This window comes from Branchiostoma belcheri, unplaced genomic scaffold (assembly GCF_001625305.1).
Source record: "Branchiostoma belcheri isolate BF01 breed outbred unplaced genomic scaffold, Haploidv18h27 scaffold82, whole genome shotgun sequence".
NCBI classification, from domain to species: domain Eukaryota; kingdom Metazoa; phylum Chordata; class Leptocardii; order Amphioxiformes; family Branchiostomatidae; genus Branchiostoma; species Branchiostoma belcheri.
In genome coordinates, this window is record NW_017804487.1 from 145,066 (window position 1) to 163,186 (window position 18,121).

General features: G+C 38.4%; 1 protein-coding gene across 1 annotated transcript in view; it reads left to right on the top strand.

The window, feature by feature from the left end:
* LOC109486626 (nucleolysin TIA-1-like) overlaps positions 1–18,063 on the top strand; it is a 42,980-nt gene extending 24,917 nt beyond the window's left edge. The window contains exons 8-17 of the mRNA XM_019790484.1: positions 2,488–2,563; positions 4,578–4,665; positions 7,789–7,864; positions 8,792–8,822; positions 9,215–9,301; positions 11,096–11,188; positions 12,354–12,438; positions 13,120–13,243; positions 16,034–16,174; positions 17,243–18,063. Coding sequence (XP_019646043.1) covers positions 2,488–2,563; positions 4,578–4,665; positions 7,789–7,864; positions 8,792–8,822; positions 9,215–9,301; positions 11,096–11,188; positions 12,354–12,438; positions 13,120–13,243; positions 16,034–16,174; positions 17,243–17,404 — 963 coding nt within the window. The 3' untranslated portion in view covers positions 17,405–18,063. The remainder of the gene's footprint in view (positions 1–2,487; positions 2,564–4,577; positions 4,666–7,788; positions 7,865–8,791; positions 8,823–9,214; positions 9,302–11,095; positions 11,189–12,353; positions 12,439–13,119; positions 13,244–16,033; positions 16,175–17,242) is intronic.
* Positions 18,064–18,121: the final 58 nt, after the last annotated feature.

Consider the following 18,121-nt stretch of genomic DNA (forward strand, 5'->3'; position numbering starts at 1 on the left):
CACCAGGCTACAGAATGCTGAGTCAGCAACAGGAGCGTGGCAAAGCTGGCAAACGTACATTTAGCTAATTAGATTTGGGGATGTGAAAAACTGGTCCATTTGGAATGTACCGGTAGCTGTAAAACAATTGCAACCTAGTCTAGCACACACAAGAAATTTGCTTGGTCTTGCTTAGCGTTTGCTGATATATCTACTGAAATTTTGCTTAATGTCCTGTTTTTTCGTTTTTTTTGCAGTCCTTGCACATTCAGTCTCATATTTTTAGTGTAATGCTCTGGGCTTTTACAAAATGATACCAAAGATACACATAGAAGTATCAGAAGATTAAAGTTGATAAGGTGTATGATATAACTGCATTATACTTCTGCTTAAATTGCTTGGAAACTTTTGAATTCATCCAATTTTATGATTTTTTTGCTGCAAGAAGATCTGAAATTCAAGAAATCAAATTGGCATGGTCAATAGATTTATACAGTACACTACGTAGTGCTCACATCTGCACATCACTATTTAAAATCTTCACAGTGAAGAATTTAAATAGTGATGGGCAGATGTGAGGAATGAAGGGCTTTAAATTGGAAATTCTGAAGATAAATATACAGACTGGTAATAAGGCCACACCAATTTAATTTCTTGGTTAACGGATTCGCCCGCTTCATTTTTTTCTGATTTGCGAATAAAAATGAAAATTCAGAATCAACTACAAAATGCTCATATTTTGTCCTGAACAGTTGAAAACAGTCCTTTTCTTCCTAGTCGTTACAGTTATTCTATCTATCAATGCAGTGTTATCATTAAAGTTTCAAAATTCATTTTTTTTTAAATTTTGAACCAGCCTGGTGTGTTGACTTCATGGCTCCTATCATACCATTTTGGTCCATAATAGGATGCCTAGGCCTGTTTTTATTTTTATTTCGCCCGCCCGCTCCATTATTTTTGCAGAAAAATCCGATAACCAAGAAATTAAATTGGTGTGGCCTAAGTGAAGGTTTCAAATAGTGGTGTGCAGATGTGAAGAATGAAGGGCTTTAAATTTGAATTAGTGTCAAGATAAGTATATACAGACTACTTGTGGTAGTAAGTTGTACTTTCCAGTATCAGGGCCACTGTATCTGGGTTGAAAATACTACCTGCATATGCAGGTTAATGAAGGTAAAATTGGAGCTGTGCAGGTATTTCTAACGACTACCTGCACCGGCAGGTACAAAAGTCTCTGTTGTTTTGTCATGTCTGACACATGTATGATTATCATGCATTACCATTTCATCCAGCTGTGTATTACACACATCCACCTCTTCCTGTTCTCTGCTAACACTGATAAGAATGTACTTCTTGTAGACAAAGCCATGCTAGTTACCTTCGTCGAGAAGGCTATGTATTAGATTTGTGGACTTAATCATAATGACACTCTCGTTGTGTTTCAGTTTGATGTATTCTAAGGCCACAACTTGATGTATTCTAAGGCCACAACAATTTAATTTGTTGTTTCTCTGATTTTTTCAGAAAAAATATGAAGCGACAGGGCGAAATAAGAAAAAAAAACAGGCCAAGGCACCACATGATAGCTGGAAATGTTACAATATCAGCCATGAAGTGAACATACCAGGCTGGTTTGTAATTAAAACAATAGATTTTGAACTTTTAATGAAACAAAATTGCACTGTTAAATTGCATTGAAAAACTTAAACGACTAGGAAGAAAAGGACTTTCTTCAACCGTTGGGGCTAAAATATGTCTTTCATTGAGCATTTTGCAGTTGATTTGGAACCAAAAAAATTTTTTTTTTTGCAAATTAGAAAAAAATAGCCAAGGCAAATCCGAGAAACAACAAATTAAATTGGTGTGGCCTTATGATATTTGGTAGGGACAATAAAGGTCAAAGTCAATTACGAGTAATGTGACAGCTTTGCTCCAGTGTACATGGGTATATTATAATGATATCTCGTACTGTGGACTTGCTATGGTCATGATTTTTGAGTGCGAAAAAAGGTTGTTGGGTAATGGGTACCTAGCTGACATAGTTTTAGTTAGATCACTGAGCTCCAGTTTAGGCCACACCAATTTAATATGTTGGTTAATGGAGTCGCCTGCTTCATTTTTTCTGATTTGCAAAAAAAAAAGCACTCAACAACACATCAGCCTCTGATTCAACTCCAAAATGCTCATTTTGGCAATATACTGAGGCTATAGCAGTCAAAAGTTTTTCCATCTATCAATGCAGCGGTTTGATTAAAAGTTTGAAATTCATTATTTGAATTACAAACCAGCCTGGTATGTTGACTTCATGGCTCCTATCATTCATAACATTTGGGGCTATCATAGGATGCCTAGGTCTGTTTTTGTTTTATTATTTTCACATCGCTTCATATATTTTCTGAAAAAATCCCAGAAACAACAATTCAAATTGGTGTGGCCGTACCATGTTTCATAGTGATTTCCCTATGTCAATATTCTGCAAATGAATGTTCTTTACATTCTTATGTCAAGATGTCTTGTTCTTTTTTGCAGGAAGTCAAAGTTAACTGGGCTACAACACCAAGTGGAAATAAAAAGGATACTAGTAGTAAGTATAATTTCCTTCTTTCCTAGGATGGGGAATGTTGTGTTTTCTGTTGTGTTTGTGTATTCACAGTAGTTAAACTCACATAGTGCTACATACCTAAACCCACATTTAGGTTCAGGTCCAGATTCAAGTCCAGAGGTTTAGGTTCAGTTCCGGACTCGTAAGTCCGGACCTAAACCCATGCCATGTACAAGACTGCATGTTGGCAACCTTGCAATGTTGTCTGGGTGAAACTTTGGCCACACAACATGTAACATGGAGGCTGACACTTGACGATGCCCAATGGCAATGTTTTCTTCATTTTGCAGCAAAGATTTGCAATCTACGGAAGGTTTTAGGTGGTTTGGAAAGAAAAATATGTGAAATGGTCTTTATGGTAATAAGTCCGGACTCGGTTCTTAACTTTTAGGTTTTTATGGACTTGAACCTAAACATTCTTACAAGTCTGGATCCAAGTCCAGTGAACAGGTACACAGCACTAAACTCACAATGGGTATTTGTTTGAAGTCACAAATGATAAATGTTTAAAAATACAGTAAACGGTCTAAATACGCGTAGGCATCCTAGAACAAAGACATTTAGCACAAGCGCGTAAAGACATTTGTGCAGTGCTACCATGGATTACATGCAAATCATCGAACATTTCCCAAAAAATTAATTTTGAGCCCTGATACACTTTCTGAAGGTTTGAAATATCAGATTTTGTGTTTTTTTGACTAAAAACTACTTATAATGTATCATGTAGCATCTTATTTTCTATCAGGCAATTTTATCTAATTTACTTGTATTCTTTGTTTAGGGACAGAGACATGGCTTTCAGTGTTTTAATTTTTCGTGGTCCTGAGGCCACACCAATTTAATTTCTTGGTTAACAGATTCGCCCGCTTCATTTTTTCTGATCTGCAAAAAAAAAATTCAGAATCAACTGCAAAATGCTCATATTTTGTCCTGAACAGTTGAAAACAGTCCTTTTCTTCCTAGTTGTTACAGTTATTCCATCTTTCACTGCAGCCGCTGCGGTATCATTAAAAGTTCAAAATTCATTGTTTGAATTTGAACCAGCCTGCTGGTGTGTTGACTTCATGGCTCCTATCGTACCATTTTGGGCCATAATAGGATGCCTAGGCCTGTTTTTCTAGAAAAATCCGTTAAACCAAGAAATTAAATTGGTGTGGCCTGCACAGCAGATATTATTATTAGTGTACAATAAGTCCTTCATGACCTATGTTGTATTATGACAACATTTATGTAATGTCTGGCAACAGAAATATCTTTCAAGTGTGTATCAGTTTGCCACTTATGCGATCGGTTGATACGAATGCAATTTATTATAAAGAATGCAGTATGTATTCCAATTACCATATTCCTTTTGACGAATATTTTTCACGAAACAAACAACAAAAAGTTAGCTGCTCTGGGGAACTTTCGAGATGCATTTTGTCTCTTCTTCGACCCGGTAAGATATCGTCTTGGAGTTCTCTTGTCACGTGACTTGACGTGATTATCACGTGACAAGAGACAGTATTTATTCTAATAAAGGGTGCCGTTTTTTGTCATTTCAAATTTCAAGTAGGTACTTCAGGTGAAAGTCAAATTTATTTTTTTCCTCAACAAAAATTACACACACACACACACACACACACACACACAAAAACATAACCTCCTGGTAAAGTCATTTAATTCTGTTTACGGAAGGAAGGAAAACATATTGTCTTTGCTCAGTTTCTTCCTCTTCTTCTTCTCCAAACAGTGAGCTCTGACCTGACCAATGACATGATTTGTTGATGTCTGTCACCATGCTGACTGGTGTTGGGTTACATAATGTTGCAATTTCATGGTCTGCTCTGCTCCTGTCACCATATACTAGTAGTACATGTGTGTGAATGTGTTTGAGTAAGAATTAACAGAGCAGACCATGCCCGAAGGTAAACATTATGCTTTTGCTTTGCAAATGTTACTTATCTAGTTTTGCATGTGAATTAACTATTGGTCTTGCTGTGTCTTTCTGTTTCAGACCACTACCATGTTTTTGTCGGAGACTTGAGTCCAGAGATTGACACCACAGATCTCAAGGCTGCCTTTGCTCCCTTTGGGAAGATCTCGTAAGAAATCTGCTACACATTTTGCCATGACGTGTCACAGATACATGTTTATTCTGTGTGGTTATATTAGCCAGTTACTTGAGTTTTTTGAAGAGAAGATGAAATGGATGAATGCTGGGAAACCCTTTTATACATTGTTTCAAATTTAAAGGCATGCAATGCAATTTCAGGGCAGCAAAACTGGATTTTCAAAGTCAATTTTCTGGTCATTCTCTTAGTGTAATAAGTTGAATCAACCCTATCCCATAGAGTACTGACATCTGTGTGACAAAAATGCACTGTCACCGATGGAAAATCGTACTAGGCTGCTTCTAGCTATTTGTGGGTGGTACCCAAAAATACAGAGATGCCTCATGTAGCTTGTTTTGGTGCTCTGCTACTTAGAAATGGCAGTGATTGTCGGACAGATTTTCTCATCCAGAATATTTTGTGTTTTGCTGCCCTAAAATTTCACTGGATGCCTCAAAGTTAAGACCTATATAATTACACTTTTTCAAATCTAGCTTTTTGAAAAATATGAATATGACGTCAGCATTGGTCCCAATAATTTTCTTGCGGCAAATTGCAGTACATAATAATAAATATCATTATACACCTGCTGGACACCCTCTGGACACCCTTGTGCAGCTGGCAGTGGTACGATCTAATTGTTTGGGCTGTTGTTAAAGAGTATGCCGGGTTGTACCACTTAGACAAGTAGTTTAACATAGGGGTGTCTGGCCCCGATAAAAAAAAAGGTTTTCATAGATTGCAGGTGTACGAAGGGGTCGCTGACCTATTTGTTGCACAACAGCTGTTAATTAACATTCAACAGGTGCAAGCTGGCAGCACTGTGGGCTATACCACAATACTTTCAGGAAAGGGGGGGAGGGTATCCTATTTTGTGAATTATGATTGTGACATCACCCAATCTTTTTTTCTTATAGCGTTACTCTTATTGTTGTTAGTTTGATATCTGAATGTTTCAGCAGTCGTGATTATCATGAGTTATATACTTCCCAGAGTTCTTGTCATTGGTTGAATTATAAACCAGCCTGGTATATTGACTTCATAGCTCCTATCATAGCTTTTGGGGCCCAGGGCTGTTTTTTTTTGTCCTGTCAATTGATATTTTTTCAGAAAAAAATCTGAGAAGCAACAAATTATCAAATTGGTGGCCAAATTTATGTTGACCACAAAAATATGCAGAAACACACACACACACACACACACACACACACACACACACACACAGGCAGACACATAGAAAGACAGACAGACATACGCACACACAGACTAAAAACAATACCTCCATTTTTCATAGAGGTAACAAATTGCAACAGACTGCCAGTTACAGTATTTAATATTCACAGTTATTTTTGTGCATCAAACTTAAAGGCTAAAGTATAAAGTTATTGTCATCGTTTTATGAGTTTTGGAGAGAAGTTTATTAAAAGAGGTGATTGGCAGAATTTAAGAAACATTTGTAACATTGTGTTTTTTTTAAATTCATTGAAATTAGTCATTTATAGGCAGAATGAGATTTTATATGGCCCCTTTTCCATTGATATTTTTGTATTTGGACAGAAATCGTGTGTCATTATCAAAACATTTCATGTCCTGATTTTATCAGTGTAATTTCCTCTCAGATAGCCATGCAAGTGTTATGTCAATAATACACTGTGCAGGTGTATGTCCTGAATTTTTTTCAGATGTGAGAAGATTTTAAAGGGTTGTACGTGTAGTTATATGATTAAATGTTGCACCTTACGCTTTGTGAAGGCTTGCATATAATAATTGTTTACTTGATTCCTCTTGCACAGCTGTGACCAATGTACCACAGGCATGTTTTTGGTTTGGATGATTCTTAAAATCTCTCAATTTTGGTCTTCTGGAAAACATAGTATTGGTAGTCTTAATGTTTTAGTTGTTTAGTAAGGCCCTTTGTCTTGTTTGTTTGTTTGAATTACTTCTTTATGATAAGAATCACTTTTAGTTAAAAGGTATGTTATGATCAAAAATTTATTAATTTCATCATTATACCAGTAGTCTTTTGGACATTTTCATATTTTTTATGGATGTACCTGATTCCCAATATGCAAAAGAAAGGAAAACAGCAAGACCCATTCTGCTTTGAAAACTACATCTCAGTACCTTTCTAGGTTGTAGAATGGCTATACATGTCACATGTATGCAGTCTTTGAGTACAAATCCTTGTTAGACATGTAGTTTTCTTAGACTTGTCTGTTGAGCAATTCTTTTTAACGAGCTTGATTTTTTGCTATTCACTATTGTTTAAACTCCTATCGTAGTATTTCTTGCTTCTTTGTGTCATGACTTACATGGCCTAAAACTGTTCTATTGGTCTTTCAAAATTGCAGAGGTTGAACCATTCGCCCCTATCGTATGAGGCGATACTGAGAACTCAGACAACCACTGGCAACAAATAAAACGTGCATTGTGTTACCAGGCTACGTATGCCTTTTCATTCCTATTTTTATTATTTCATTCAACTTTCCAACTTTTCCATCAGCTGTGTCAGTTTAGTAGTTGTTTAAATATTCCACAAGTTGGGAAACCTCAGAACTTTTGGAGGATGTGCATGGTTCAGTGCTGTAGATACCGTACCAATGCTACCCTGTGTTGTTTTGGTGTATTATTTATAGCAGTATTTCTGGTGAATTGTTTTTCACCAAATTTCGTGTCCACTATGTTCCTTTAAAATTACATGAATAACTTCTAAAAGAACATCGTGGAACTTGCCCACCCAAAACGTGGCTACGATTTGGTAAACTCGATATTTATGTGCACCTTATTACAAGGATAAGATTTTCTTATAGTTTTTTTTGAGAGTAAACGTGTTGTCTAGATCCATAGTTGCACTATCAGTGTTTTCTTGTGGTAATTTTTCTATCAAACATTGTGTCCCCCGACAAGTGATCTCTTAGACCAAGTTGCACAGTTGCATGTATAATTTTCTACCCATGTAACCAGTTGCCATGTGGTGTGTGAGAAAGACTTTTGCTTAGGTCAGTCAAGTATTTTATTTTAAACGATGGCTTGAAGTTTTAGATTTCGGCTCTGTGTTTGGTAGATGCTGTGTAGCGTACAGGTTGTGATGTTGTTCTCTCCGGTTGCTTGCAGGGATGCCCGCGTGGTGCGTGACGCGCAGACCGCCAAGTCCAGGGGATACGGATTTGTTTCCTTTGTCAACAAAGTGGTACGTGTTTGTTTGTTTGTTTCGCATAATCGGTACACCGCCTTTAGGCGTAACACACCAGTTTTGTACATGTACAAGCTGCGTAAGACCGGATTGTAAGGTTTGAACCACTGACACCGGGAAGGTCCCCTACTCTTTTCGATAAGTGCGGTGGGTTCTTTTAACGTGCGTCGGGTGTGGCTCTCCTCAAACACGGCACCTCCATTTAACGTCCTATTCGAGGGACGTCCCTAACCGAAACTAGGTACTCATTTCCACCTGAGTGAAGTGAGGAAAGTCGTGTTAAGTGCCTTTCACAAGATCGGTGACATGGGTAGGATTCAAACCCCCGACCTCTTGGGTGTGAGCCGAACGTGCTACCGACTGCACAACACGACCTTACATACAGTGTTGACATACAGTACAGTCTTACTCTATAGACGAATTTAACATTGCAATCTGCAAATGAAACCTTTGCAAGACCAAATCAAATCATGATTGCATAAAATATCCTTTTGTTGTTTTTTTTAAAGGTAGTATCTCTTTTTTTCAATCCTCTGAGTGTGTTTATACCTTTGATTCTACATGACGTTGCTTATGTTAATTGTATTTTAAACAAAATTGCTTGATGTTCATATGTCAGACTATGCTTGATTGGCCTTTTCAATCATCAGCAGTAGATAGAAATGGTATGTAATTTCCAGCCTTGAAATACAACCTGTTATTGCAGGTTAGTGCAGGTAAAATTGAGTTTGTACTGGTATTTCTGATGTCTACCTGCACCTAACCTTTACCAGTCCATACACTGGGTTTATACATGTAAATGTATGTGAAATTTCATTTACTACTTTGACTCTATATAAGAAATAGTTTGTACCTACTAGTAGTTTTTAGTATGATGCATACAATGTACTATAGTCTTCATAGTCAAGTCTTTGTTTTTTGCAGGAGGCAGAAAATGCCATTGGGGCCATGAGTGGTAAGATATATTTTATTACATTATGTACGTATGCAGGGCTCAAAATATCACCTACATATGCAGTGGAGTGCAAGTAAAATTGGAGCTGTGCAGGTCTTTCTGATGCCTACCTGTACCTAACCTGCAGGCCTTATATATTATGCACTGGCAAAATTTAATTTTATCTGATCTTCTCTAAGTTATGCACTCAGTGTGCCCACTGTGATCTTTATGCACTCGAAACTTATGCATTTTCAGTATTATAGTTGTTTAAATAAGTCTGTATTTCCCAACTACATAGTACATGTACAAGTAGTTGCATAGAACAAGATTTAATTTGCTACTTAGGTGGCCAATCATTTGATGCATACTATATCTTCATAGCTGAAAAGTCACCTCTGTTTTGTCTCCAGGTCAGTGGTTGGGTGGTCGAGCCATCCGAACCAACTGGGCAACCCGTAAACCTCCACCTCCAAAGTCAAACGAAGGTACAACTGGACGTATGTTACAACAATGATTATTATTTTTATCATACATTTATCTAAGGGTGATAATTGCCTTCGACAGAAGGGTATAAAATCTAAGGGTGATAATTGCCTTCGTCAGAAGGGTATAAAATCAGTCTGCTTTAGTGTGGGAAACTGTTGATTTAGCGACATAACTCTTGAAGGCATTGATTGACATTCATGGTTTTTGGAAGGCAGGTTACCGTTGGAGAGACCAAGGTCAAGTGCAAAAATGGGCTTCGTGGGGGGTCCCTACGACACTGCGGTTGACTTTTTGTATTTGTCGTTTTTTGCTAGAAGGATAACTCGTCGACGAGTATATGTAAATGGTGTTCATGATTTTTGGTAGGCAAGTTACCAAGTTGAAGTTCGAAAATGGGTATTTCTTGTAACATTTATTTTTTTCCAGTAACTGTCCAAAATTAAATTACTTGGGGGGGGGGGTAACACGAGTAACAGCGCATCTGCAAATCTGTGACGAACTCTTCCAGGGTGTTCGGTAGAGTAAAAAAAGGAGTACAAAGATTCTTTTGTACTCTTTATACCAAATCGATTATTTAAAAAAATACACATATTCATTTCTCTAGAACAATGTCCCTCTGACGAAGGCATAAGATCTCACACCTCTAATTATTACTAAGTTTATAAGTTTATTATTAAGATGTCATATTGACTTTAAAGCTATGTAGTGGGGTGTAAGGTACTAAATACATATCTCTTTTGTTCTGTTCTCTCAGTCATAGTGGCATTTCATAATACAGTACATTTATAGTTGAAGAGATTCATTTGTCAAGTATAGATACAGTTACTAGAGGATTCTTTCAACAGTGACAAGTTGGAAGGGTAAGGATACTGACCTCCAAATGGACTGATAGTCATCAAAAATTTGGATCCTTACACTTCCAACTTGTCACTGTTGAAAGAATCCTCTAGTAACAGTGCATTTAGTAGATTTACCTTATACAGTACATTAACATGGCAACTGGATCAGGGAGGGCCATTGAAAAAATGGCTTTGGGCAGGGTCATCTTAAAATAGAAACTGGCTTGGAGGAGGGCCATCAAAAAATTATATGGGATATCATTATATACATGTACCTGTGCTGTTTCAACAACGCTATTGCTCCAGTTTTTATTGTAATTTGTGTAATGCAAAGAGACACAAAAAGTGGGGGGTGGGCCATTGAAAAAAATTGTGTTGGAGGGGAGGCCGGGTTTTTTTTTTGCTGAGGGAGGGCCAGTGAATATTTTTGGGCCAGGGAGTGCCATTGAAAAACTTTTGTACGGAAAGCTCTTTGCGCATCGTACATATAGAATACAACACGGGGTATTCCGTATTGCCTGAGGTATTGGCCAGAAGGCTGGAGGGAGATCCGATATGCAGGAGGGCTGGGACCGAGGGTGATGCGGAATACACCATGTTGTATTTTATTTATGTCATACCCACCCAAGAAAACGTGCCTTTCAATGCAAAATGAGCCCAAGTTTGGTGTTCCTAAACTAAAAAATGCAACAACATCAATTCCAACATCTGAATTTTGATTTCTAATTTTCAAAAGCGGCGCACACGGTTAGGGCAAAACGCGTTCGAATCGTTCTGTGGAAGCCAGGGAAGCCGTTATCGAATGTTATCCCGGCACGGGTATGATTTAAATACATGTATGTGATGTATATTGTACTTGCTTTTAAAGTTTTATACAGTAAATTTGCCACATTTAGTACTTTTTGTTGAATACAGAAGTATGAGGACGTGTGTACAGTACTGAATGTTGGACCTCCCGTTTCACAGGTCAGAAGCAGCTGTCCTATGATGAGGTTTTGTGCCAGGCTAGTCCAACAAACACAACTGTGTATTGTGGGGGCATCACAAAAGGGCTGACAGGTATGTTCCAGGTGTTCTTAGACACCTGAGACTAGTGCTCACTGTGTACCGGTTCGCTGGGCCGGTTCCGGACTTGTAAAAATTTAAGCATGTCGGCAGAACGTACTGCACCTGCGCGAAGCCCGTAATGTATTATACATAGCATTTTGGCAGAACGTCTCATATAAGGTTGTATTTGCGCATATAAGTTTAGCATTTTGACAATACTTTCCAAATGTGCAATGTGCAAATCTGCAACAGGCAAAATTCTGATGCAACGTTGACCAAAAACCCAATGAAAAACACGAAAATACAGGGTTCTGCGCAGGCGCAGTACGTTCTGCCGACGTGCTAAAATGTATAGGTTCAAGTAGTAAAAAAAGTTAAAAGTCAAGATCTGGACTTAAAAAATAAATATTGCTTTTCTTTCAAAACTACCTAAAATCTTCCATAGATTGCAAAATCTGTGCTGCAAAATGAAGAAAGCATTGCCATTGGGCATTGTCAAGTATCTTCCTCCATGTTGTGTGGCCTAAGTTTTGCCCAGACAACATTGAAAGGTTGCCAGCATGCAATTTTGTATATGCCATGGGTTTAGTGTCCGGAACTGAACCTAAACCTCTGGACTTGAACCTAAATGTGGGTTTAGGTACACAGCACTACCTGAGACACTACAAGTTAGGACTGTGTATCTTTACCTGAAAAATGTAAAAATTGTTCAGGTGTCAAGAGTACCTGTACCACTTTAACTCACTCACACTCACTGTGAGTGGGATTAATAGATGGAAAGAAACAAAGGTTAAATATGACAATTTAAGAGAAAAATTAGGAGAACTTGTAAATATTCTGCTCTTAGATTAAGCATTCGTAATTCCCCTACAAAGATGATACTTTGATACTTTATTCGGGTATCCATTAGTTGCACAATTTGCACAAAAGATGACAATTCACTATGAAAAAAAAAAACAGTTGGCCACATGTATAACTTAAAAATAATTGGCCAATCTTGTCAAGGCTTTACCTAATCTGTTGTTTTTGTACCCAACATTTTTTTGTACCCAACAAATTTTTTGACTCATAATAAAATTTCGTTAGTAATAGTTAGTAATACTACTTACTACTGCTGCTTGATACTGAATGTTAGAAGGTTTTGTCAAAAATGTCATGTTTGTATTTTTTCTTACAGAGGATTTGATGCGCAACACATTTTCTAACTTTGGACCTATCCAAGAGATCAGGGTATTCCCAGAGAAAGGCTACAGTTTCATCAGGTCAGTGTCTCCACAAGGACTGTGAAAATTATTAATACACATAAGGCCACACCAATGTAATTCATTGTTCCTCGGATTTAAAAAAAAATTGGAGCGACGGGGCAAAAAAAAAAATTTAAAACTTAAGTGCATTAAACCATGGACCCCTGTCGTGGGACAGTCAGGGTGTGCATTGTTAATCATCGCAGCAAGTCAGAGTATAATTATTCCGTATCAAACTTTGCCAGTCATGTATATATAGAATACAACACGGGGTATTCCGTTTTGCCCATTAGGTATTGACTCACGGGAGGGCCGGGACCGAGAGCGATGCGGAATACACCGTGTTGTATTTTATGCAAATTGCAAGATGAGCCCAAGTTTGGTGTCCATAAACTAAAAAATGCAACAACATCAATTCCAACGTCGGAATTCAGTATTCGAATTTTCTAAAGCGGCGCACACGCTTAGGGCAAAACGCGTTCGAATCGTTCTATGGAAGCCAGGGAAGCCCGGTCTGGGACCCGTTATCGAACGTTATTGCACCATGATATAATACTGTGTACAGTAGATTCTATAAAATGAAGCTGAGAAGAAATGCTGGAAAATGTTTGAAAACATAGAGGACTGTGTGTGAAAAACAAAAACAGCATCATACAGCAGAACATCAGTCAACTCCTGTGCCTGAAATGTTTCCCCCAGGTTCTTCTCCCATGAAGTGGCAGCCATGGCCATTGTTACAGTAAATGGAACACAGATAGAAGGACAGGCAGTCAAGTGCTCGTGGGGGAAAGAGTCCAGCGACCCTATGAACCAGTACCAACAGGTAAACCAACCTGTCAACGTAAACAATGTACATTGTACTTGCAATAAACCTTCTCACAGAGATGAACATGTATCATGCCTGTAGCCAGGGGGGTTTGGGGGGGTTCGGAAGAACCCCCCACAAGGGTCAAATGTCCACTTTTTGGTCCACTTTTTATGTTAAGGTCCCCTTTTTGGTCCACATTTTATGTAAAGGTCCAAGATTTTTTTTAAAAAGATAGACTGGAATCGTAGAAAAACTGATCCTTTTGTCATTGAATAAAAATTTATATCTGATTTTTTCTTTGAAATCCTCTCAAAAACACATGAAATGCCATTTTAGAAGGTTCATTTTTCAAAATTTTCTGGTGGAAGCATGCGCCTTCGGTGCTTGAGGTCCCCTCAAGCAGTGGGAAGAACCCCCCCCCCATTAAAAATCCTGGCTATGGGCATGTGTATTGAGGGCAACTTGCATGTGTATTGTGCCCAGTCTATCTTGTCATGGTGTGTACTGTAATTCACTTTGAGTTCACGGTGGCAAAATTTCACGGTGAGAAAAAAATCGAGGTGTTCACGTACTGATATGTTCACGGTGGCGGCAGGGGAATACTAGTACTAGTTACCGTAAGAAAGTTGGTGGAAGCGTGAAGCGCTGCAGTCCCCGCGAATCCCCCATACTTTTATCGGACCGCACATAATAAAGTCCAAATATTTTTCACGCAAGATCGCCGGCTATGTAATTTTTTAGCAAAACGCTACGGTGGTTTGGGGTCAATATTTCGTTATTTTCAGCAGTTAAAAATTCACACCAAACTGATGGCTCGCGCTGCGCTGAGAATCTCACGGATTTGTATCGTATTTATTTATTTATTAATAAACGCGAAGGACCAGACATCGAACTGTTTGATTTTCACTCGGCTATTCAAAGACGAACTTGTACAATACATGTTCAAAAACAAGAAAAGTTTGTTTCCCGGTATTTAACTCTTGAAACACGGCGCTGAATTGACGTCGCAAAATATTTCGTGCGCCGCGCACCCTCCCCCATGCAAATCCTGCGTCACGTGCCCGTATTTCGTATTTCGCGTCTCTGATTGGTTGTTGCGTCAAGCAGCAGAGATGCCGGCGGTAGAATTTGAGCCAGCCGAGGCGCTTGTAAACAACTTTTCTTTGTCTAAATATAAGCGCTAAAATGCTCTTTTTCACAACCACACATCGATATTCCAGTAAAGAAATGCATAGTTCCAAGAATATTTCGGGGAAATATATATTTCTATGCGGATTTTGGGCGTTTTCGACGTGATTTTGGTGAGCACTTTTCCCGGAAGTACGGGCCTCGGCGTGGGTTGTCTTGTACCCACGCTAAATTTTTAGCGTATTTACCCTGCGTTTTACCAATCAAAACAATAAAGAACTCCCGCTAAGGAGAACCCAGTAACATTCTAGATCCCAGCAATTCAGGTTTTGATCAAATAATTTGTGGATGTGCCAGCATTTTATCGGGATGGGATAAGCGACCTCATGCACCGGGCCGTGCCGTGTAACGTTACGCTAAGATTTTTGTACGTAGTTGACTCGACTTGACACGCGATTCGGTGTCTCATAATACATGTATAATTTCTAATATTAGTTATAGCATTATAATAATTTTGATACTACAGTACTCAACAGTAGCTCATTTGTTATCAAATATACGGAACATCGTTACATGAAAAACATAAGACGTGAATAATTTATTGCTGTTCGGGGCGAAGGAGTGTTAGCGGTTTGATGAGTTCACGGTACAGAAGTGACCGTGAAAACCGTGAACATATCAGTATCGTTAAAAAATCAGTAATTACAGTAGTTTGCCCTTTGTGTTACCCACAATTCCAGTGTCTCCCAGCATGCAATGGGATTCCTGAAAGGACTGTCTCTGGATGTCATCAATGTTGTTTGGCTCTGAGAAAAATGTCATTAATCATTAATTTAATGTAAAAAATTTTGACTACATGTGGAAAGGCCGACATTTGCTCGGGAGCAAATACAGCGTATTTCAGTCCATCTCCCTCCTCATAAAATGGACTGTTCCAAAAGTAGAACATTCCAAAATAACTTCTACCCAAAGGATCGTTATTTGCCAAGTCACCCAAGTTTGAAATGGAGCCTTCCCAATTTCGACACCAATTGAAAAATTGATTGTTCCTGTAGTCAAGAATGGACTCTTCCATCTGCTTCATGTCCGAAAATATTTCAGTTAGAAGGAAAAGTAATAATATTTCAGCCATACCATGGTATACTGCAGACTGAAATATAATGATTCTGATTTGAGAAGATACAAAATGTCTCTAAAAAACAAGCATCTTGCAAATGTTTTTACAATCAATCAACTTTATTGCTCAACAACTGTAGCTGGTACAATGCATGGCAAAGAAACAACAATGGTACATACATAAACTAATACTAAAATATGATTCTAACAAGCAAATCTATTGTGTTTTCTTAGGAAGAGTATTATTACATTATTGCATTCAGGGGATATATCAGCTATTTACAATATGGTGTCGCTTTTGTAGTGATTCAAATATGAATTTTCCAACTTATGTTGATAACTTCGTAGGACATGAAAGGAGCATATTAAAGATATCTGATTTTGAGTGAGGTAGTGTAACATTAGTTTTGGAAGCTATGGATTGCATCTACTTTTGTCTGTTTTCTTCATATGTTGGACATGACATCATAATTAAAGTGGAATTTGTCTTCAATACCCTCCTGCATGTCAGGCACAATCTCTGATCGGCTGGTGTAAAATTGAAATTGTCTCTCTTTACAGCAGGGATATGGCGGAGGCTGGGGTGGAGGTTATGGTAACATGTACGGTAACTACCAGGGTGCCTACTGGCAGTATCCTCAACAACAGTACATGATGGGAGGAGGAGGCCAGCAGGGCTGGGCAGCTGGAAGCTATCCCCAGGTTTGTTTGTTTGTTCGTTTGTTTATTTCTCTAACCAAGAGGTACATATCGCTGAGGGAACTTTTCAATGTTTCCTGGGGGGGGAAAACCCCAAACAAAAAGCCGTTAACAACAAAATCAACTCAGTCCAAATTACAACAAAAGAAACAAATAAAGTCACTCAAATTACAAGTTGATAAAAGAATTTTAAAAAGTACCTTAAATAACATACATGATACATGTACATAAAATTACAACCAAAATAGGTTCAGGGAAAACTTGGGGTCCCTAGCAGGTTGTTACGGTAGTGCAGCAGAACGTTCGGTTTAGATATCTCCTGATCTGGACAAACTGGAGACACAAACTTTTGATGCTTGGGAAGAATAAGTGACATACATTTTGTTCCCCTAGCACCCTACTCTGGAACTGCAGGAAGGTTTCTTTAAAAGGGAGGATAACTGGTTTTTGGTTGTCTTCCATGCAGTAGTGATTTTCTAGGATTTGTGACTTGCTTTAAGTCTTATTTGTAATATGTAAAGCTGATAAGTCTAAGATTTGAATTAAATATTTTGTGTACAGAAACCGCAATTCAGCACTGGTGCTGCAAAGGTTTTTTCTATTGAATGAACAATTCTCTCTCTCTCTTTCTCTTCCTGTTTCAAAAACTTTAGATGCTTGGGAAGAAGGGACATAAGTTTTGTTACCCTAGCACCTAATTCTGGAACTGCAGGAAGTTTTCTTTAAAAATCTTTTCAGGGAGAATAAGTGGTTTTTGGTTCTTTTCCAGTAGTGATTTTCTAGGATTCGTGACTTGTTTTAAGTCTTACATGTATTTGTAATATATCATGCTGATAAGTCTAAGATTTGAATGAAGTATTTGTGTACAGAAACCGCAATTGAGCACTGGTGCTGCAAAGGTTTTTTTTTTTATATTGAATGAACAATTCTCTCTCTCTCTCTCTCTCTCACACGCAAACTTTTGATGCTTGGGAAGAAGGGACATAAGTTTTGGTCCCCTAGCACCTTATTCTGGAACTGCAGGAAGGTTTCTTTGAAAATCTTTAACTGGTTTTTGGTTGTCTTCCACAGGGATGGAACCAGGGCTACAGCATGAGCGGCCAGATGGGGAACTGGATGGGGGGCGGGCAGCAGCAGGGCTTCGGAGGCAGTCAGATGGGACAGCAACAGCCAGGCAACGGGATGATGCCCAGCCAGGGTTACATGCAGCCCCAACAGTACCAAACTCAGTAGCACTCAAGTCAACAACATCTTATGTTAGCACGAACATTCATCCTTGTTGGCAGTTGACATAGCATAGAGCTAAAAAGAACTGATCTAACAACAATCGAATTTGACTGTCTTTCTGCAGTATATTCCTCAGAATTCAAGTGTTGGACCTCCTGGATCAAGTGACCATGCAGACAGTCGATGTAGTTGGCCAAAAATTTTCTGACATTGTCGTGTAGTCCAGGCTATCAGTCACTTGACTGCTGAGGAAGGCCGCAGTCGAAAAGTCTGGAATTTGATTTCTGTTTTAGCTCTGTGCTATGTAACAACATCTTATACACACCTCAGCAGATCCAGGCAAAACCCCAAATGATTTATCCATCTTAGCTTGTTTAAATTAGTCCACCTTTAACTGAGACTGTTTAGGCCACTCCATTGAGTTTGTGTGTTTTTATCAGTTAAGAATAAATGATAAAGCAGCAGGATTATGAACTTGAATAATATGGAAGATGTACAGATACATTATGATGACTATGTTGTACTTTTTCAACTCAACCTTTGGATGACTGATTGGTCCCCTTTCTTGTAGATAATGTCTGTGTTTTCTAACTGGAAACTGCTCTGATCCTTTTTGACTGACTTTACTTAAAGATAGGCCCAATTCGTTCTTGAGGACTCGACTTGATTAAGATTTTATAAGTAGTTATCCCGAGCACCTTTGTCATCGAGAAGTTTTGCTTT